At 52.1% G+C, this 20,629-nt stretch overlaps 8 protein-coding genes across 8 annotated transcripts; 5 read left to right on the top strand and 3 right to left on the bottom strand.

The window, feature by feature from the left end:
- Positions 1 to 307: 307 nt before the first annotated feature.
- Positions 308 to 1,478, bottom strand: RHO25_005806 (uncharacterized protein; the record flags this gene model as incomplete). Its single annotated transcript, XM_023596682.2, has 3 exons — positions 308 to 879; positions 937 to 1,209; positions 1,274 to 1,478. 3 exons carry the CDS (start codon positions 1,476 to 1,478, stop codon positions 308 to 310), a joined length of 1,050 nt encoding a protein of 349 aa, XP_023451923.1.
- A 505-nt stretch (positions 1,479 to 1,983) lies between these two features.
- Positions 1,984 to 2,571, bottom strand: RHO25_005805 (uncharacterized protein; the record flags this gene model as incomplete). Its single annotated transcript, XM_023596681.2, has 1 exon — positions 1,984 to 2,571. One exon carries the CDS (start codon positions 2,569 to 2,571, stop codon positions 1,984 to 1,986), a length of 588 nt encoding a protein of 195 aa, XP_023451928.1.
- A 367-nt stretch (positions 2,572 to 2,938) lies between these two features.
- On the top strand, positions 2,939 to 7,093 carry RHO25_005804 (uncharacterized protein; the record flags this gene model as incomplete). Its single annotated transcript, XM_023596680.2, has 1 exon — positions 2,939 to 7,093. The coding sequence occupies one exon, from the start codon at positions 2,939 to 2,941 to the stop codon at positions 7,091 to 7,093; it is 4,155 nt and encodes a 1,384-aa protein (XP_023451927.1).
- Positions 7,094 to 11,134: 4,041 nt separating this feature from the next.
- RHO25_005803 (uncharacterized protein) lies at positions 11,135 to 12,303 on the top strand (the record flags this gene model as incomplete). Its single annotated transcript, XM_023596679.2, has 4 exons — positions 11,135 to 11,239; positions 11,310 to 11,982; positions 12,037 to 12,208; positions 12,264 to 12,303. The coding sequence occupies 4 exons, from the start codon at positions 11,135 to 11,137 to the stop codon at positions 12,301 to 12,303; spliced, it is 990 nt and encodes a 329-aa protein (XP_023451926.1).
- Positions 12,304 to 14,663: 2,360 nt separating this feature from the next.
- On the top strand, positions 14,664 to 15,713 carry RHO25_005802 (uncharacterized protein; the record flags this gene model as incomplete). The annotated part of the gene is made up of 2 exons (XM_023596678.2): positions 14,664 to 15,521; positions 15,573 to 15,713. The coding sequence occupies 2 exons, from the start codon at positions 14,664 to 14,666 to the stop codon at positions 15,711 to 15,713; spliced, it is 999 nt and encodes a 332-aa protein (XP_023451925.1).
- Positions 15,714 to 15,972: 259 nt separating this feature from the next.
- RHO25_005801 (uncharacterized protein) lies at positions 15,973 to 16,471 on the top strand (the record flags this gene model as incomplete). The annotated part of the gene is made up of 2 exons (XM_065602702.1): positions 15,973 to 16,341; positions 16,397 to 16,471. 2 exons carry the CDS (start codon positions 15,973 to 15,975, stop codon positions 16,469 to 16,471), a joined length of 444 nt encoding a protein of 147 aa, XP_065458774.1.
- A 133-nt stretch (positions 16,472 to 16,604) lies between these two features.
- RHO25_005800 (uncharacterized protein) lies at positions 16,605 to 17,605 on the bottom strand (the record flags this gene model as incomplete). Its single annotated transcript, XM_023596677.2, has 3 exons — positions 16,605 to 16,943; positions 16,993 to 17,269; positions 17,325 to 17,605. 3 exons carry the CDS (start codon positions 17,603 to 17,605, stop codon positions 16,605 to 16,607), a joined length of 897 nt encoding a protein of 298 aa, XP_023451932.1.
- Positions 17,606 to 18,248: 643 nt separating this feature from the next.
- RHO25_005799 (uncharacterized protein) lies at positions 18,249 to 20,438 on the top strand (the record flags this gene model as incomplete). Its single annotated transcript, XM_023596676.2, has 4 exons — positions 18,249 to 18,257; positions 18,310 to 19,493; positions 19,548 to 19,607; positions 19,667 to 20,438. The coding sequence occupies 4 exons, from the start codon at positions 18,249 to 18,251 to the stop codon at positions 20,436 to 20,438; spliced, it is 2,025 nt and encodes a 674-aa protein (XP_023451931.2).
- Between the last annotated feature and the right edge of the window lie 191 nt (positions 20,439 to 20,629).

The raw sequence follows: 20,629 nt of genomic DNA, 5'->3' as shown, positions 1-20,629 counted from the left end.
CCTAACCGAAGCCCTCGGCGCCGAACTCTATCTTGCCAATGGCGCTGGAAAATAGACGAGATTATTGTTCGAGCAAGCTATCCCGCTTCCACGATGTCGGTTCCCAGTTGCCGCCGTATATGCTTGTCATTCTGCACTACTCATTGGGTCGCTACCCATCCTTTTTACCGACTGTCGGGTCATTGGACCCAAGTCTGCACGTTTTCAACTTGTGTATGGAAGCTTATCTTTAACCTAACAGCAGTGACTTCAGCTATCGACGGTTACGATATATTGAGGTGCGGCACTATTGTCATCATTCAATCAGTCATTCGACCGCCATCGCGAAAGCCTCACAGCTCAGCCTCCACAACTTCTCCTCAGCGTCGTCGTCATACGCATGCGAACCGTAGCCTGCTGCGGCCACGGATGCACCCTCTTGGAATGGTCCGCACTCTCCACAATCCGCGACGTAGCTTCCGCCTTTGTCATTGAGGTATCTAGCAGTCACTGCCCAGACCTGTGTGGCGGCACCCTGCGGGATCGACTTCATCAAAGGCAATAGCTCTTCCATATTGAAATCGCTATCAAGGCTGTCGTTCGTCTGGTGACGAGGGAGCTCAGTGTCGAGGATTACTCCAGGATGGACAGAAGTGGCATGTAAGTTCTTGTGGCCGTAGTGGCGCTCGATGCTCGAAGCCATGTAAATGTTTGCGGTCTTGGATTGGCCATATGCGAGGATAGGGTTGTACCCATCGCGAGAAGAGAAGTTCATATCGTCGAAGCGAATGGGGCTGAATCGATGCCCGGCGCTGCTGACTATCACTACACGACTGCTGAATTCCGGAGTTGCAGATGCAAGAAGACTTTCTTTAAGCAGCTGAAAGAGTAGGAAGTGTCCTACAGGTGACTGTTAGCAAGCAAATATAGGTTCGCACGTGTCGAGGGCGGTCAGACCAAAGTGATTGCTGGCCATGTGCATCTCAAAACCTTCGGCAGTGCGTGATATAGGACACATCATGACACCCGCATTGCAGATCAGGACATTCAGACTCCGACTCCTTTGCAAAAAATCATTCGCTGCTTCACGAACACTCTGCGGACTCGAAAGATCCATCAGAACAAGCTCCAGCTTTCCTTTGCCTTCTGGCACGGATTTCTTGATGTCTTGAACAACCTCCTCTCCTTTCTTGGCCTTCATCGGTCGTACCGTCATGAAGATATCCGCGCCTGTTGACAATTCATATTAATACTTGCAGATAGAATGCTACTTCGTCTTATGGGCAGATGTTACCAGTGGCGTAGAGAGCTCGCGCCGTCTCAATCCCAAGCCCGGAAGAACAGCCTGTGATCAAAAGTGTCTTGCCAACAAGCGCATCTCCTCCGAGCAGACCTTCACCTTGCAAGATTTGCATTGCCGTCGGACGCTGGTCTCCTGCGCCATTTGGATTTTCGTGCAGTGCCGCGTATGGCTGGTATGGATCGGCAGGCGGTGGCATGCTTGATATCTTGCTTGATGCTAGGTAGTAGTGAAAATGCTTTTGGACATTTGTATCAATCCTTTGCTTCGATACGTGGGAGAACTTCCAACATCCCTGTTTCGGTTACACAACCAAACAAATGAATCTGAAGAGATCCACATATGACATTGACCATCTCGCATGCTTTCAAACCTCGATTCTGGTCTCAATGAGTGGGTGACAGACCAAGTGAGATGTTATTTGGAGGCTTTGAACGTCCACGCGCCAGTTTCGTGGGAGTGAAGACTTACTCTTGGCTATCGTTACATAATTCTGTTGTACATGAGTTGCTGTCTCCGTATCCAAGCACGTCGCCACAGCACATCATCAGTGCAGTGCAGACCAGGCAGAGTGTCAACATACCCGGTCGCAAGCTTGAAACCCTCTTTACCACAAGCGCGCATTTGAGGGAGCGATGTTGGTCCTGCTCGCTGAATTGCGCCGCTGGGAATGGTAGATGTGCGCATTCGAGTGAGGCAGAGGCTCACTGTCCCAAAGTCTGCTTGACAATTCTCGCGACCTCTGCACGATCAACCGGCTTCCCTTCCAGACTTCCGCCTGGCCCAAGTACCTTTTTCAGAATCTCTCCCATGTTGATCTTCGCGTTCCCCGCAGCTGCTTTCGCCTGGTCTACCACTGCTTTCACAGCATTCTGAATCTCCTCAACACCCATGGTCTCGACGCTGTCGGCGTACTCATCCAATACGTCTACTTGCTGTTGCTCTTTCTCCACCAAATCGTCTCGTCCAGCAGCCTTGAACTCTTGCTGAGCTGCTTTTGCTGCAGCCACTCTCTTCTTCAGGACTGACAACAATTGCATGTCCGTCTTGATGGGGCTAGAGGTCTTCGCTGAGTTCGTTACTTCGGCAATGACTCCTCGGAGGACGTTTAGACGCGCTGTATCTTTGGCCTTCATCGCAGTTTTCAGGTCACCCTTGAGCTTGGAGAGAAGTGGTGATGCTGGGGCATCTGTGGATGAGTAGCGAATCGTTTGACATGATTGGCACACCCAATTGTTGCGAAGGGCTATTCTGCTGCGCAGGAGCATTCGTGTCGTCGTATTGAGAGCCATTGTTGTGATTGTGCTATTGTTGATGAAAAGTGATGGCTGGGAGCTAAGCTCTCTGAGCTGACCTCCGACGCGCGACAAGAAACGCGAACTTCGAAGAGGAAGCTTTCCAGAAAGTGAAGATCCAACCACGACAACAACACCACCTCCAATCCACGCCTTCACGTCCGCCAATTGCGCTTCCTGTCGCTTCACGATTGCCGAGCCGCCCATTTCGCATTTTGACGACGACATTGCCATCACGGCGTCCTGCTGCATGTCACGGCCAACCACGACCTCCCACTTCTTCATGTGCTCGACACAAAGACCGCATCTTATCCAGCACCTCCTTTGAGCGCAGAGTCGCGACGAGTACAAGCCTGACTTGACAATGGCAAGCGCTGCAGCGCCGCAGACGCCTCAGCGAGCCATCCCAGGCACGTTTGCTGCGACACCAGCAGCAGCACAAGCACCACCGCCGCAGCCGATCCTAGGCTCTACCATCTTTGCTGCAAATGCCGCCACTCTACGACAGAACATACAACCGCCCGCGTCAAGCGATGCGCCGGCGCAACAGACCAGTACACAAACGCGAACGCCGATCCAGCGGGCTGCGCAAACCATAAATAACACATTGGAACGGGAACAACAGTTCCCAGCGCTCGAGGAGTATGTGCAGCAAGGGGTCAGTGGAGAGTATGAGCAGCCAAAGGCAGGTTCCGCATTGGAGCCGTTCCAAAAGATGAAGCTACACGATCTTCCCCCACGGCTGTTGGAGCAGGCGAATCGAAGCCAAATGTCTATGCTCATGGGCGTTTTCGCGCCTATTGGCTACGCATGGGTGGCATTTGACACCTTTCTGTATCTTTGGGACTATAACTCACCCAATCCGGAGATTCTCGGGTTTGAAGAGAATGATCGCAACATCACAGCGGTGAAGATGGTTCCTCCAAAGCCAGGCGTCTTCATCGAGGACATCAAGCAGATGATTGTGGTCTGCACAGACTCAGATATGTTGCTGCTTGGCGTCGCCAAATCAGAGACACCCACAGGCGCTACGGATGTTGCTCTATACAACACACGGATGAGCATACCGATCAGAGGTCTTTCTGTCAACCTGGTGAGGGCTACGCGAAATGGGCGCATTTTCTTCTCTGGCAAGAATTCGGATGACCTCTATGAGTTCTACTATCAGCAAGAAGAGGGGTGGTTCAGAGGGAAAACACATCGATTGTGCCACTCCAAGAGCAACATTGGCTTCGTGCCCGCGAAGATCACAGCTGTTGGCTCTTTCTTCGGGCCCAGCGTATCGGCGAAGACGATCAAGGAAATCGTCATTGATGACTCTCGTGCTCTGCTCTATACCCTCCTCAACACCAGTGAGATCAAAGTGTGGCTGATCCGCGACAATTCACTCGAATTGGCCATCTCGAGACCCTTTTCCGCGCTGCTTCAAAACACTGGACACTTCAGTAGTCGGACTGAGCTGCTCACCGGAAAGGACGTCGACGTAATGGCCATAAGCGTGCTGCCCAAGGAGGAGACCTCTAAGCTGTGCCTGATGGCGACCACCTCGACTGGCTGCAGACTCTACTTATCTCTCACCAGAGGCTATGGATATCCAGCAGACGCCACGAACCCTCCAACAAGCATGCAGATTCTCCATATCCGCTTCCCTCCTCGCGACCCAGCAGGACAACAGCCATCCACGCAAACAAGCCAATCACAAGCGCTGGCACCTCTGGGCCAAGCAAGCAATCAGGTCGATAACACCTCCAAGTTGCTTGCTAAAACGGTCGTGGCGTTCCGCTTCTCTCCTGGGTACTGGTTTGCGTTCCAAGAGGATCCGGTAGACGTCAACAGAGATCGCTTGTACATCACTGCGCCAGACTCTGCACGTCTCAAGGGGCCTCAGGGTACTGGACCAACCACTTACGTCGAGTATGGCCAATGGATTGAATTGCCATCGATAGTGAGTCGCGTCGAGGAGCTCAGCGAGGCGTTTGCTGCTGCATACGAGCCCAGAGGCTTTGGCAATGAGCTGGCTGTACAGTTCGACAAGCCAGCGTCCGAGTTCGCGATCGTCACAAACACTGGAATTCAGACCATCCGAAGGAAGCGTCTCGTCGACATCTTCGCTGCAGTAATGAGGTATGGCGCATCTGGCGACGATGGCATGGAGGGCGATGTGAAACGATTCGTACGCACATACGGCAGAACAGAGACGTGCGCTACAGCACTTGCAGTGGCATGCGGCAAGGGAATCGATGTTGCAGACAACCGGGTGGCAAGTATCTCAGACCCCGACGTGCTCGAGCGAGCACGAAAAGTCTTTATCGAGCACGGCGGTTCACCAGACTTCAACGCCAACAGCGTCGTGGATGCAGGCGCAAATTTAGCAGAGAGCGTGACACCCAGTCCGCGACATGATGGCATTGCGCTCTACCTTTCACGACTGATCCGCGCGATATGGAAGGCCAAGGTCATTGAGAACAATCCCACACCAGGACTGAGTGGCACGAACTTTATCCCGAAAATCAAGCTCGACAGACTCAAGGCGATACAGCGGGATTTGACCACACTGCGGGAATTTCTTGACAGGAATCGCAGCTTCATTGAGGGCTTGGCAGGTCCAGACTCACTGCGAAACGCGAAAACACGACAAGACGAGATTGCACTCCAGGGTGAACACCAGTATATGAACAGTCTGGTCCGGCTCCTCGAGACGATCAGCGAAGGCATCAGCTTCGTTGTGGTTCTCTTCGATGAGCGCGTCGACGATATCCTGGCTCTACTCCCCGACGAGAGCAGACAGAAAGCACTTGAGCTTACATTCGAGACGCTCTTCGTTTCGAGTATCGGACACGATCTCGGGAAGGAACTGGTCAGGGCCATCGTCAATCGCAACATTGCCAATGGTAGCAACGTGGACACTGTCGCGGAGACACTTCGACGGAGATGTGGGAGCTTTTGTAGTGCAGATGATGTTGTCATCTTCAAGGCTCAGGAGCAAGTCAACCGCGCTAAAGACGCTGGCGGGCAGACGGAGCAAGGCCGCGCATTGCTCAACGAAAGCCAGCGGCTCTTCCAGAAGTGCGCGGCCAGCCTGCAGCACGAGTATCTCCAGAGGGCGGTCGAGGACTACGTTGGCATGGCTTTCTACGCTGGCGCCATTCAACTGTGCTTGATCGTGGCCAACGAGAAAGACAAATCAAAGCGAGCGTTGGCGTGGCTACGAGACGGCCGGCCAAGCGAAGATACTCGCTTTGCCGCCTACGAGTCACGCTCGAAGTGCTACAAGTTGGTGTTCTCCATCATCCGGCATCTCGACGATGCGACGTCGAGCTTTACAGACGAGACTGATGGCAAGTACAAACTAGCGATGAAGCGTCGCAACGAAGCCTATGATGTTATCAACAGCTCTGATGACATTGTGTTTCTGACGGACTTGTACGACTGGTATGTTGGCGTTCAGGCATTTGACGATGTGCAGCCACTCGCTCAGCCAGACCGAATTCTGGAGATCGACAATCCATACGTGGTCGAATACCTGCGCAAGCGCAGCCAAGACCACAGACTACACAACGACCTCCTCTGGCGGTACTTCGCCCATCACAATGACTACCTTCAAGCAGCCGGTGTTCAGCTCGACCTGGCACGCTCCGGATTCGAAGAGCTCACATTGTCCGATCGCATCGAGTATCTGTCTCGTGCGCGTACAAATGCGAGCACGCGCCAAACGATCATTACAGACTCACGACAGAGTAAGCAACGCCTGCTTCGTGAAGTCTCCGACCTTCTTGACATTGCCGAAGTTCAACAAGAACTTCTCGAGCGATTGAAGTCAGAGACTAGGCTCCAAGACCCGGAACAAAAAGCCACAATCATACACGACCTCAATGGCCAAATCCACCCAGTCGAGTACCTCTTCAACAGCTACGCCGATGCCGCGAAGTACCACGACATCTGCATTCTGCTGTACAAAGTAGCAGATCACCGAAACCTGGCAGATATCAAGGCAAGCTGGGAACAACTCGTCAAGGATTCGTCATCTGAAGCAATTGCTCTCTATGGCCAATCGATGAGACCATGGGAAGCCGTTGGCAAGGAAGTTCGCCGACTGGGCCACCGTCTTGGTCTGAACCCTTCGACTTTCCCCATCGGTACACTTCTGCCGCTCCTCGAAGCTTACGCCTACGAACCTCGAGCACAACATCCTCCAGAGAGTTGGGCAATCGACATGTTCCTTGATCTAGAAGTACCATGCGAAACGCTCCTGCCAGTACTGGAGAGCATGTTCTACTCAAACATGCAACCTTTCGTAGGAGCCAAGAAGAGAAAGCTCGCGGAGAAGATGGTATACGTGATTCGGAGATGGTATGAGGAGAGCGAGAGATCTGGTGAGCGTGCGTTGTTCGGTTCGGAAGAGAATTTGAACATGGTGCAGGATTGTCTGGGTAGCTTGGGCCGTGACGCGAGTTTGGGACAAGAGGTGCGAGATGCTGCTTTGGCAATGTCCGGGCAGATTTCGAATGCTTTGCGATAGAAAAGTTGGCAGACTTTTGCACGTCGAACTCAAACAGGGGGTCAAGAGAGGGGACAAATGTGTATGTGTACGATTCGGTCGATTAGCGCGGCGCTGTTTCGCATTTGCATACCAAAGGTGCTTTGAAGTTCTTTGATTGTTTATTATTGCTGCAACTTGGCGCTCTTGCTGTCATCGAACTGACGATGACCAGAAAGGCATCCAACACCCCTCAGGGACATTTCAAGATCAACAATTCAGGCATAGCAATAACTTACCGTGGTCTTTCGCCGTTGCCACATCTCTTGAGCCGGTTATTCTCCAGATCACATCGGCAACGTCTAGCAACCCATGCGAAAAACGCTGCGAGAGACACAACGACCTGAGAAAAGACAGATTATCGAAGTCGAAAAGCTTCCTACAAACACTATCCACAAAACCACATCGAACAAGAGAATGACCACGCAACTTTCGAAAACAGACCACTTATGCCAACCTCGAGTCCCCACAACGTCCCACAGAATATCGATGCCAATGCTCCATCGTTCGTCCAGCGGCCCTAAGTTGCAGGAAGTCGCCCATCAAAGCACCTATAATGGGATCCACAACGGCTATCATCTGATGCGCGAGAGCTCAGCCCAGAGCATAGCCTACGTCAACCATGTTAGTAAGAGATCCTCACGAAAGCCCTTTCTCTCAGCGTGTACCTACACTCCACCTCATACGATCCCCCATACTTCTTATTGCATTTGTCTTCACCCCACCAGCCATGGCACGTACACTACAGCATCAAGACGTCAGCATATGCTCGCCCTGAGATTTGCTCTTCACGGCCCGATCTCAGGCCAGAGCAAAGAAAAAGTCGTATACGTACGTAAAGGCTATCAGAGCTTCGATGGCCCACGGGAATGTCGTCTCGAAAACTCCACGTTCCCTTCGTGTCGTCACACAATTGATGTCCCCTATCTCCATGGGCTCCTTTTCCGCAGAAGCAAGCGTATTCTGTATCTGTCAGAACGCCTTCTGGCGGACGTTTGACAACGGGAGCTTTGCCCGCAAGTGGTCCGGCTATCGCCACGCTATGTTCCTTTTAGCACCATGCCACAAGAAAGCAGAGTATGATTGAAATATTGCTTACAGTGGCATCGCCAAGAGAATGACCCAGGTAGAATGCATATTGCAGAAGGTGGTGCAGGCAATATAATTGTTCTGAAGTCGTAGCTGTTGAAAACGGAGAAGTGTCTGAGGATGACCTTCTGTCTTCGCAATCAATTGTATAACTATATATACATCGCTACAGCTTAGATGCAGCGGCAAGTATTACAGTCACAAGTATTACGCCGGTCTACAATGCTCTCCGTCTTGGGATCACAGATTCCATGATTGCACGAGACTTTCCAAGGGAGTAATGAAGGGCACACTCTTGCGAGCTAGTTGATCCCAGTTGAGAATTCCAGAGCACTAGCACTATCGTCAGTGCACATGTAGTAATTCAGCTCAAGGGCATTAAAGAGGTTCGCCATCATAATGCCACATCCTAGCCTGCTTTACCTCTTTGAATCTCACTATTCCAAAATTGTGCGAGACTCTGCATGGGAGAGACGTAGGGCATGCTCTTTTGAGCGTTATGTATCCAGTTGAGCACTCCAGAGCACCAGCGACATTCGTATTGCGGACGTAGCGTGCCCAGGAATCCAGGCTGAAAACAACCACAGGATCCCAAGACAGAATTAAGAGGGCGACCTTGCATCGGTAGACTCAAAATGTCGAAAGTGCGGAATCCTTTCGCGCAGGTAGCTCGAACTATGCAGTTGCCGATACTAGTAGCCATGGCGCAGTGCGGCTCTCGTTCGTATGACAACTGCAGAGTATAGCGATTCCTTAATCACATCTGTTCAGCACCGAAATATCCACTCGAAGGACGAAACAAGACCGATGTCAGCGAAGGCTCCCTTTACTACTTCGGATTCCAGGAACTAGGTACAGGCTAGTAGCAGAACATCATTGAACGCGCACTCGCTATGCCGGACGCTCGCATAGATTCGCACTGAGTCCTCATTCGAGGCTCCGGAAGTGGTAATAATGAGAACACGAATGATGAGAGTTCATACTCAAGGTTTTAGGGCTGGTTCCACGTGTCTGGCGTTTGGGGCCGGGACGGGACCAGTCGGCTGTGGCTAAGCGAGTCCAGTACCCAAAGTGTTGGGACTTGCGAGTGAACGTCTGGACACATACAGCGGTTTCCTTGCAATTCCGTGAAGAGTTGTTGTTGTCGTGTTCCATGCATGATGTGCTCTTGTCTGCTGATAGATGGTCTCGTATTGCTCACTGGGCTCTTCCCGGCTTGAGTGTGGGATACCTGCGTTGGGCAGCGTGTTCACGCGACATATGGCCGCTTCGAAGTGCTTGGTGTACTTTTTTGGCGCCGAGGATCCTATGCATGGGTGAGGCCCAGCTGAACTTACTGGAGCAGATCGCAGACTCTGGACTGACGTGTCAAGAGGAGGACAGCTGCAGAGGTTACGTCAAAGGCAACAAAGCTCTGCTTCTGCACCGCTTGTCAAGGGTCCGGTTCCCTCGTGACAGTGCGTGCTGGTGCTGCTGATTGCCAGTCAAACCAGTTCACCGGTATCTTGCCTAGGCATACTCACCGCCACATCTTCCCGCTTGTGCATGGTCCCGGTTGATCGCTCGAGACGGACTGTAAGGAATGGTCAGCGAGGTTTGGCCGGCAGTGCACACAGAACGTGGAATCTGCCCAAGCCACCTTGCTCAATTGATCGTGCCCAATCTCCGACAGGCCACCATGAGCCTGCACGGAATCCTGTGCTTCGTTTTCAAGCGAGCGTCCAAAGGCGCTTGAGCAAGAAAGTAAAGCGTGGGCGTCTCGGAAAGGACCAGGTCTAGGCCGGCACACATATACTTCGGCGCCATTTTTCTAGAACCATTGCCTGTCGGTTTCGTCTCTGTCTTGTGGCGGATGTACATGGCGAAATTTGACGTCTCGTAATAAAGTTTTGATACTGGTGGGAACGAGTGTGTGAAGGCACACCGAGCCCAGTCCCCGCGCAGTGGTAAGGGGCGCACGGCGCGATCGCAAATGTCGCACAGCATCCGGGACCCACCATCCATGACGGCGGGAATGCAGCTGTACGAAACCCAATGCAGCTGAAGATTAGCCTTTTTTGTAGGTACCTTCGCCATGTTACAAAGTATGTAGCAGTCCTTCAGCAGGAGGCGTGTTTGTAACTTCAGCACTGTTTCCCGCCGCAGAGAGGGCAGCCGATTCATGTGTGCAATTTTGGATTCTGGTAGTGTCAATAGGCCAAAAGCTGTGGTGGGACAGGATGCAGCATCCCGCGGGACAGTCGCCATTACATGCAGTGTCGCCTACAAGCCGCAGGCCCATACGTTATGGAGCGGTCGCGATGGTCGCGAAGTGGTGCCAATTCCTCTCGCTGTGACGCAGGAAGCGGCTTCTGCTGTGCATGAAACCTCGGCTGCCACGTTCGAATATGAGAGTCTGCTGATGCCAATCAAGTTTTAGTGATGTACAATCTTTCTCAATGCACATGCGAGGCTCGGCCCACTGCCTGTACTTCCTTTTCAAAGCGTGCCTGCATTCCTGACGGGTGCCGAAACTGCAGAGTCCAAAGTGCCTGGATCCACAACACCATGCACCCGGTCCTTAGCCTTTGAGATATCTCCCATGTCGAAGCTAAGAGACACCGTCATGCTGGTCATGCGGGACCGTTTCGCGGCCGATGGCGCAGCCCTGCTTTAGTCCCGGCGCTGTGTGTTTGGGTCCCTTCTGCCAGGCAATGTTATAATACGCTAGACGAAGTATAGTGTGAGCCTGTTCAGCCGTTGCTTCGACATGCACTATTGTATGTACTACGAGTCTTGTACTCACAGAGAAGAGTATGCGATGTGAGCAGAGTACAACAGTGTGCGAAGAGGTCACGTCCACAACGAGACCGCGTCCACAGAGTCGGCATCGGCTAGGTGCCACAGGTGAAAGAATTTCTGGGCCCGCAGAGCCGTTCGCCTGGGACAGCGACTATGTCCATTCCTCAGCCAGAGAACAACGCCATTGTGCAATTTGCTGGGAGGAATTATCCTCGTTACGCCTTGCAACACGGGATACATTGTGTTCCGGTCGATGAGGTAGGCTTGAGCCTTCGACCAGACCGTGTCAGAAGTGCTGACTTGAATCTGCGGCGCTGACAGTCATCAGGAGGAGGAGCAGCGATACGACGAAGTGAATGATGTGTTGCAGAAGCTTTTTGGAGACGGTATCGACGGCGTCATTCTCCCTGAAGCGATGCGAGACGAAGAACGCCTGGACGAAGGAGCTGAGGTTCTCGAGTGCGGTTACGGAAAGGCTGCCTGGATAGACAAGCTGCTCGCGTATCGACCGGACGCCGACGTCACTGGAATAGACATCTTCACTGGCCAAGGCAATTCCGATGAGGACGACGACGACGAGGACGAAGAGGAGGACGCGGGCATCGAATCGTTCATTCGCAGAAGGTGGAACTTGAATGCATCCTTCCGGGAAGATACCAGCGATGACCATTTGAAGCCTGAGACATTCGACCTCATCAACAGTCGCTTGCTGGCAGATGGGATAAACGCAGATCGTTGGCAATCGTATGTTCGGGAGCTGTATGTACTGTTGAAGCCTGATGGCTGGTTGCAGATGGTGGAGGGCCAGGCACTGTTCCAATCAGACAGCGGGCGCGATGCGCCGTTCCTTAGTCGTTGGTGGGAGTGGTACAGAGAAAAGATGATTCAGATGCGAAAGAATCCTCGCATCGCTTCTCAATTGGGAACTCTCATGACGAATGCAGGATTCAAGGACGTCCATTATCATGTCGCCCGGCTTCCTCTTGGCAGTTGGGATCCAGGTTCGTTCTTTTCTCCAGCAGGCCGAGCTCCAGATTTTGGCTGACAGTTGACAGCAAAGGCACAGCTTGGTAACCAGATGAGAGACGTAGTTGACCAGATGCTGATCGATGTCTCATTATATCCGTTCCTTGCTGTTGGCAAGATGCCGCGAGAGCAATACGACAATCTCATCGCGGGTGCTCGTGCAGAGTTGCGTCGACCGGAGCTGAGATTGTATTTCAATATGTACGTGCATCTCTCTTTCCTTCCTCAGAGGCGAGAAGCTGCTGACACTCCGCAGGCACGTTGCTTATGGTCGGAAGTCGAGACGAGGTCGGTGAAACTGTCTCGGTACGAACGTCTGGTCGCGAAGCGGGGCGTGTCTTTGCATTAGATACTCCGTTCGTGGGTGTTCATTGTTGTGATGCCCACGAACATCAGCCGTTTGTCCATTGTGTCGCATGGCCGTTGGACAACGCGCACGATATTGGCGCAAGCTTTCGTCTTCGTCGCTGCGGGCATGGCAGAGTCGATTCTCGAGGTGTACGCAATATCAGAGTGCGTTTATCGCGGCTGTACGTCTCACCATTGTGGTGAATGGCAACTGAAGCAGTCTTCTGGCGGATCATGGCAGAGGTCCGGCTCGGCATGGGTGAAACACTCTCGTGCGAGTGGAAGGAGACCAACCGCTCCTGCGTGGGCTCAACTGGAAGGTGTGCGGGCGTGGGGCTGCCGAGATGTAGGAAGTGATGCCAGAGGAATGTCGCTGGAGTCCAAAGATCACATAACGGTTTCGCAGGGTGGGTAGCAAAGTTACAGCAGCTTGAAAGAAGATACATGAAAAGAAGAGAACGAGTGAAGTCGCCATAAAGTTGGCTCCTGCTACTTGGGAAACAGCAGCCGCCCATCTCCTGCTGCCGACCCAATGCTATGGATCCGAGATCAGGCCCAACTATGGAACTTTATCGATCGTCGCGTCAAGCGCTGAATTGTCTCAAATGAACCACGGGAACGTGTCACCGAACAAATTCTGGACACCACCACGCCGTTGCAAGCACTTCACGTCCTACTACTCCATCAGTCTGTTTATGATGTAGACCTTGAGATGGGGTACCTGAGAGCTTTGTGTCAGTGGTGGTCAGAGCGACCAAGAGCTTTACCCAGATGGGTTATCTCGTGCCTGGGCCTCTGTCTTATTCGAACTCTAAAATGCTTACCAAGTGGTGAACAGGCCACCGGTGCTCAACGGCCCCGCTCGCCAGTTGCCAGGCCGCATGAGGTTCTGAGCACGTGTCTGATGTGTTGTGACGTTTGTTTCGTTACGTCGACTGGTTCCTTCTCTCTGACTTTGTCACAGCCAGCATCGCATACCATGCGCACCACAGCACCCAAATCCCCAGCGTCCGTCGAGCACGAAAGCAGAGCCTGGACAACTGCTGTTTCCGCGTAGAGTACATCTCCACCACGAAGGAGTGTTGCGCTAAAGGGGGCACTGCTCCACGGCACGGGTCTCCGACCGGTTGACGGGAGACCAAGAGCCTACCGCTTCGTCATGTCTTCAAGCACAGCGGAACTGCTGTGACCTCTAGCAGTCCAGCAGGCATCCGCCCTCGAATGTGCACAACAGCTTCACATTGGATATGCGTCCAGAGCAGATAAGTGGTATGCAGGCGCGGGGATCGCTGAGGCTGTCAAGTGCTCTTCGACACCTTTGTCGCATTTGCAGATTGTTCCGCCGGCGAAGCAGCTTCTGTGATCCTGGTCATTTGCTGTTGGGATGTCCTTGTAAGTGCTGTTCACCATGCGGCCCCAATCTGGGTGCAACTGAAGCGAGATTTGCCCTCGCAGTCGCACGTCCTTCTTGCCCCACAGAATAAAGACTCGCGGAGGACAATGGCTGCAGTTGCTTTGTCGACCTCCGAGCACTGCGAGCACTGAGCAGTGGCCTGATCGATGATGGAACGCGTCGCTTCTTCTACGAAGAAGCCCACCAGGATCGACTTTTGCATGATCGTAGAGACTTGTCATCTCGAGACATTCTTGACTCATCCTCGCGAACCTTTGGAAAGAACAGGAGAAAGCGGTGTCTGTACATGGCGATACGATGCGTGGTCACCGGAGCATGGGCTTGTGCCTAAAGCTTGCTGTCTCCTCCGAGACTGGAGTCCATTCGTCTCTAGTTGTGGTGGAGGAAGTACACTCCGATTTAAGTAAGACTACTGCAATAGTCAGTAGCAAGACTGTGTCTACTATTGAGAATCCTCGGATCTCAGCCTGTACTGAAGCACTTTCATTACACTTGAGATGCCAAGACCAGGCGAGTCATGCAAGTCAGTGTGAGATGCCCGGGAAGACCACACTCATCTTCACGAGCTTCGTTCATTCCCACGTGAACAGCGAGCGGTGGTCTGATTTAGCTGAGGAGTCACTGCTGATGGTAAGAGCCATGGTCATGACCAAAGCCCGAGAGCTCGGCGCAAGATGCGTGGTACTGAACGTGCGAATTTGATTGGTTGGCCGTTCGGCAATCTTGCAGTGCGGCATGTGAACGTTATCAGCGTGTCATTGGATCTAACTTACTGCAACTTGGTCTATCCTTCGTCTCTTGCCATCACATATCAACTGACACGCTCGTTATTCTAGTAGCAAGGAAGGGAAGAAGGAACAGCTGAGAACATACAGTACCCGCCAGGAAGGAACAATGGCGATACACCCAGAACTGGACGCCGATCGCGCTCAGGCATTGCCACCTGCCACTTCCATCGAACGCGTTGAAGCATGGACAGTTTCCCAAACCGCCGACGCACTGGCAGCGACCTCGATCTCGAGCCCTTCTCATCGTCTTTCACGTGGTCCAAGCGTTGTCATCGACATTCCTCTCGACGAACAAGCGTTGCTCGAGGAGCAGCCCAGACCCAGAACCGAGCCTGTGCATACCGTGTACAAGAGACGAGAACCGATCAGAAGAGACAGCATAAAGCGAAGGGAAGCGCTGCTCAAGGGCAAAGAAGGGAGCCGCAGGCGGCAGCGTTGGGAGAATGATCGCTTGCTGAGCAATCCCCACGCTGAGCCACCACTTCCAAGCGACTGGCAGGTGCAGCCCACGCATACAGTACAGAACGTGCCTTATTTCCTTGCCCCGCTGTGGGACGCGCAGTATGCCAAAAAGTCGGCAGAACGGCAACGGCGCGTGGCAGCAGCAAAAGCTCCAGCCAGTAAAGAGGAAGCTGTAGCAGCACAAGTCACCTCTGAGCTGCGGGCGAAGCTGAAGAAGTCGCGTGGTGCAAAGACCCTTCTGCAGGACTTAGAGGAAGAGATTCGCGGGTTTGTGAGCCAGTGGGATGAGAAACAGAAAGAATTGGAACACGAAGGCTTGATTGAGCCCGACAGCTCGGACGATGAGATCGTCTTCGTGGGCCGAAATGGTGCGATGAGTGACGATAAGCGGAAGGAGAAGGACGCGAGACACCTGCAGAAGGACAAGCTCATATTTCAAGGGCTTGTTGATGACCATGGAGCCGCTTTTGGCCGCTACTTGGTCCACTCAATCGCGTCATATGTGAGTCTTGCATTTCTTTTTCTGTCATCTCCTTTACTGATTTCTTCAAAGTACGGTTTGAAAACATGGTCTGTCACAACGGGCAGTCCTGCGCGTCGCGAAGCATATGTTGGACTCAAAGTCGATCCAACTACTCGAAGGCCGAGCTTGACGCGTAGCGAGCTGCCACGACCATTGTGGACAGTGGTGTGATTGCAGCTGTTAGCATCTTGATTCCTGATTGTTCGAATACATTTAGACACTCGCGAAGTTGATAACAGGCAGCAGCGCGGGTTGGACTTTCTGAGTCGCTGCCTTCACGTGCAGCGTTTGTCATTCACCAAATTTTTGTCTCCAGTCCTTAAGTACTTTCTACTTCATTCTTCTGCTCAGCCCAACCCAAGCCTCCGCTTCTTACACCTGACTACTCAGCTCTTTCACTGTCACTACGAAAACACGAAGAATCGTCGACATGTGCCAAATTTGCGCAATCAAGCAAGTGGCGGCTCTCCAGCGCTGGCCAAACTCCGTCGAGGCGCACAAGAAGGACCTCAACTTCCTGGTCGACACGATCCACGATGACTGGGAGACATACGCCAAGCAGAAACAAGAACATCCCGAGCTACAAGTACCAACTGAGCTACTCGAACTGCTCCGCCTTCTTGCAGGTACGATCGAACAACTCGACGAAGAACGACTGACGTGGTGGACCTCTCCTGAGAAGCGCGCGTTGCGGAAGCGACTCGAGGACGGCGGCGAGCAACGAAAACTTTCTGATCTGCACAATATCAACAATAATACTGTTTCTAGCATCGAGTCGCTTAATGCTAAGTTCGGGATGGTATGTTTGAGGTGTATCTACTACAGATTTGAGTGAGTGCTGACTTGGGACACAGTTCGTGAAGTGGGGTCTTGGTATGAAAGGAGGAGTGTGGGAGCTCAAGAACGCTCACAAGGTTGGGTCTGGTTGAGACTCCCTGCGCCAACTGATACCACTCCGCGAGAAGAAGATGACGGCCCGATCATCTCGTGTGTGCAGACGACTGCTGCACCCATATTGGTCTGCGTCATATGTTCCAGCTCCAACAGCGAGCGACTGCCTCATTATAGGGCATGTGCGCCACCGCAAAGCTCTATCTCATACTCCAGGTCCGGCTGAAACTCGCAATAGAGCGCCTCCGGATCACTAGCATGCTCGAAGGTGTACTTGGCGCTCTCTTCAGGTACATAGACCTTTGGCACTCCATTCGCAGCGGCAGCCTCAACCAGCAGCTGCACTTCACAACTTCGCTCCATAAGCGTGTATAGGTATGCAGCTTCATCGACCGTTCCTCCCACAGTTAGCAAACCATGATTTCTGAGAATCATGCCTTTGCCATTTGGTCCGAGAGCTGCCGCTAATCTTTCTCCTTCCTCTTCTGTGAATACCACACCTCCGAATTCCTGGCACCAAGTCAGCATTGTAACGATTTGAGGTATGTGAGCAACGAACCTTATAAACCGCCTGCGCATCACCGTAGAAATATGTCACGTCTTGATTCAACATCTCCAGGGGTCGAGCAAACGTGGACCAAGCCTTACCCGCAGGACTGTGTGTATGACAAGCCGCAATAACATCCGGTCTCGCCTTGTGTACAGCAGAGTGAATCAGAAACCCCGCAGCATTTGCAGGTCTGCTCATATTCCCGCCTATCGCTTTCCCATCGTAATCCACGAGGATCATATCGCTCGCTTTCAGCATGGCGAAGTGGCGTCCGAGAGGATTTGTCCTGTTGCACATTGTTAGCCTTTTTATATGATACCTTTGATATTTGTACGACGAACCAGAATGCATGCGGATTCTCTGGATCTCTGACGCTTATATGTCCTGACATGCCCTCTGTGTAACCCTTGCGAGCGAATACTCGAAAGGCGAGGGCCATGTGCTCGAGCATCCATTGTCGATGTGTGTCGAAGGAGACGAATTGGGGGATGCCGGGGAGACTTGTGCCTTGACAGATCATTTCGAGGGGAGTTTTCTGCTTCTTTGCTACTGCGTTATCGTTGCCATTCTTCTTGATTGTGATAGCCTCGTCGGGCGTCGCCACGAGAGCTGCTGGTGCCATGTTTGTGCGGAGTTGCGAAGGCTGTTCTGCGAATCTGTGCAAGTGAGTGTCTCAAAGGAAGGACGTTTGCAGATTGATTGTATGTATGCTCATAGCTCGAAATACTTTGTTGGCCTATCACTGAGGAGAGATGCATTTTCCCCGGGCCGGTTGCCACCTCGAGCGTCTGCGAAGCGCCAAGCAGCATTGAGATGATTGATGACTGATCTTGGGGCACTTGCTGCATTTCGACAGAAGTTATACAAAGCTCAACTCTTCTGATCAGTTATAGTGAAATCTCGTACCGGACAAGTCAAATGAAAGTGGATGTCACGACTTACCCTCACACCACCACTCCTCGCCGACTCGCCGACATGCCGGGACTTGACATCGCGTAAAAGTCTGAGATGTACCCGTATCGTGACATAAAATGCTGCGTCCTGCTGCCCGATAACACTTCCCGCTCGCACTCGCCTTACACGGCTAACTAGGCGTGCGGAGTGACAGGTAGGTGAAGCTGTCTCCCAAGACAGCCGAGATAGGCAGTTGCACCCTGTACCTGATATATGTCAATGCAAGAGGTAGACCAAGCGTTCCTTCCCACTCTGTCCACAAACAGACACACAAACTTCACAATTCTACTGATTGCCAGATCTAGTTCAACATGTCAATTGTAAGAGGAGTCCGAAGTATTGGTATACTTCTGCTAACCAAAGACTCAACAGAACTTAGTCGAAGCCAGCATATCAGACCTGCAACATGCACTTTCAACAGGCTCAATCACAAGCGTCGAGCTCGTTGCCAAGTACCTCCAACGTATTGCAACATACGACATCCGAGGTCCTTGCTTGAACTCCATTCCCATCTTGAACCAAGATGTATTCGACCAAGCTACTGCTTCTGATGCAAGACGAGCAGCCGGGACCCTGCTAGGTCCTTTAGACGGCATTCCATACACGATCAAGGACTCTATGAAGTACAAAGGCATGACGTGTAGTTCAGGTTCACCAGCACTCGAGCATTTGGTCGCGAACGAGGATTCGTTCGTAGTTGAGCAACTTCGCAAAGCTGGTGCAGTGTGTATTGGACGAACTAATACGCCTCCTATGATGGCTTCGGGCATGCATAGAGGTGTGCTGGGACGAGCAGAGAGTCCGTATAATTTGGAGTATCTGACAGCAGCTTTTTCATCTGGCTCATCGAATGGTTCTGGGACTTCTACTGCTGCATCGTTTTCTGCTTTCGGACTCGGATCTGAGACTGTGTCAAGTGGAAGGTCTCCGGCATCGAATAACGCACTTGTGGCGTATACTCCTTCAAGGACAGTCATCTCTCCTCGAGGGGCTTGGCCACTTTATCCTACTTGTGATGTGCTCGTACCGCATACCAGGACGACGGAAGATATGTTCGCTATCCTTGATGTCTTGACTGCCGTCGATCGGACCAAAGATGGCGACTTCTGGCGCGAACAAACTTTCGTTAATGTTCCTGAAGTTGAACGACCACGATCTTTCCTGGACCTCAAAGATTCATCGGAAGGATCTTTGTCCGGTAAGAGGATAGCTATACCAGCAATGTACATTGGAGGTCATGATCCCAAAGCTCAGCCGACTTTCGTTTCGCAAGAAGTGATTGATCTGTGGCAGCAAGCTAGAAAAGATATCGAAAGCCTAGGGGCGACTGTGGTCGAGACGGATTTCCCGTTGGTGAGCAACTATGAGCCAACCAACAATGTCGTTGGATTCAAGCCGGACTGGAACAGTAAGGAACGAGGCGAGCTGGTTGCATATTTATGGGATGATTTTCTACGAGAGAACGGAGATCCCAACTATCCTAACCTCGCTTCAGTCGATGGCAAGAACATGTTTCCGAGACCAGAAGGATATATCCCGGATCGGTACATGGAAGTGTAAGTCTGATGCGACATGTAGCTCTCGGGTCTCTACTGACCGAATGATTGTAGCAGGAACTTTATGAACTACCCAGGCCTGGTAGAAACGGCCCGCAATCGTGATGGCAAGAGGTAAATAAAATCCAGAGCCTACTGAGCTCATCAACAAACACATCTGACTTCCTTCACAGCATCTGGCAAATCTCCGGCCTCGCCTCAGCCCTCCCCGCCCTCGAAGCCCAACGCAAACGCGACCTCGAAGACTGGATGGACAATCTCGCCATCGACCTCGTCGTCTTCCCCTCAGCAGGCGACGTCGGCAAAGCAGATCTCGATACAAACGACGAAAGTGCCCGACACGCATTACAAAACGGCGTGAAATATTCCAATGGCAATCGTGCGATCCGACATATGGGAGTGCCGACAGTTTCTGTTACTATGGGATTTATGCCTACTTCGCAAATGCCGGTGAATTTGACTTTTGCTGGGAAACATGGGCAGGATGTGGAGTTGTTTAGGTATGCGAGGGAGTTTGAGCAGAGTAAGGAGAGGAGGAGGGCGCCGCCTGTTACGCCGAAGTTGGCGTCGGATGAGATTAGGATACTTGATGGGGTGCAGAAGGAAGGTGGCAGGGCTGAGAGTTCTCTTGACCTGACTGTTTCGACTGCAGTCCGCGTCAGCGAGAATGAGGTGCAAGTGACTGGCACAATCCAACCTGCCGCCGGAACTGCATTGGAAGTCACAATCGATGGCAAACCCGTACCGACCCAGGACATTAAAATGGAAGGCGAAAACTGGTCCTTCAAAACGACATTCAACCCCTTCGAGCCCCGCACCCCACTCTACGGCGGCGTTGGCAAAGTCGTCAACAACGTGTTAATCACAATTCTGGCAAAGAGTGGGAAAGCAGCAAGTGGAAAACTTGTTTTCATTGAGCAAAAGGCGCAGATACAGCAGCAGTAAAAATTTACTGGCAGAAATGCTATCTGAGACGTAGGTTGGTCTTCGTATAGTGTTCCCTCGACTGTCCAGTGTCCATGCAAGAAGAGAAAAGAAAACACCATCGCTAATTCTAGACTCTATGTTTTCTCCCTTTCTCATGCCCATGTTGCGCGTAACAATCATACAAAAAATTCGAAAGACACGCGTGCGTG

The sequence above is a fragment of the Cercospora beticola genome, chromosome 4 (genome assembly GCF_033473495.1).
Source record: "Cercospora beticola chromosome 4, complete sequence".
NCBI lineage: Eukaryota > Fungi > Ascomycota > Dothideomycetes > Mycosphaerellales > Mycosphaerellaceae > Cercospora > Cercospora beticola.
The sequence above is the reverse complement of the archived record's forward strand: the minus strand, read 5'-3'. Positions and strand labels throughout refer to the sequence as shown.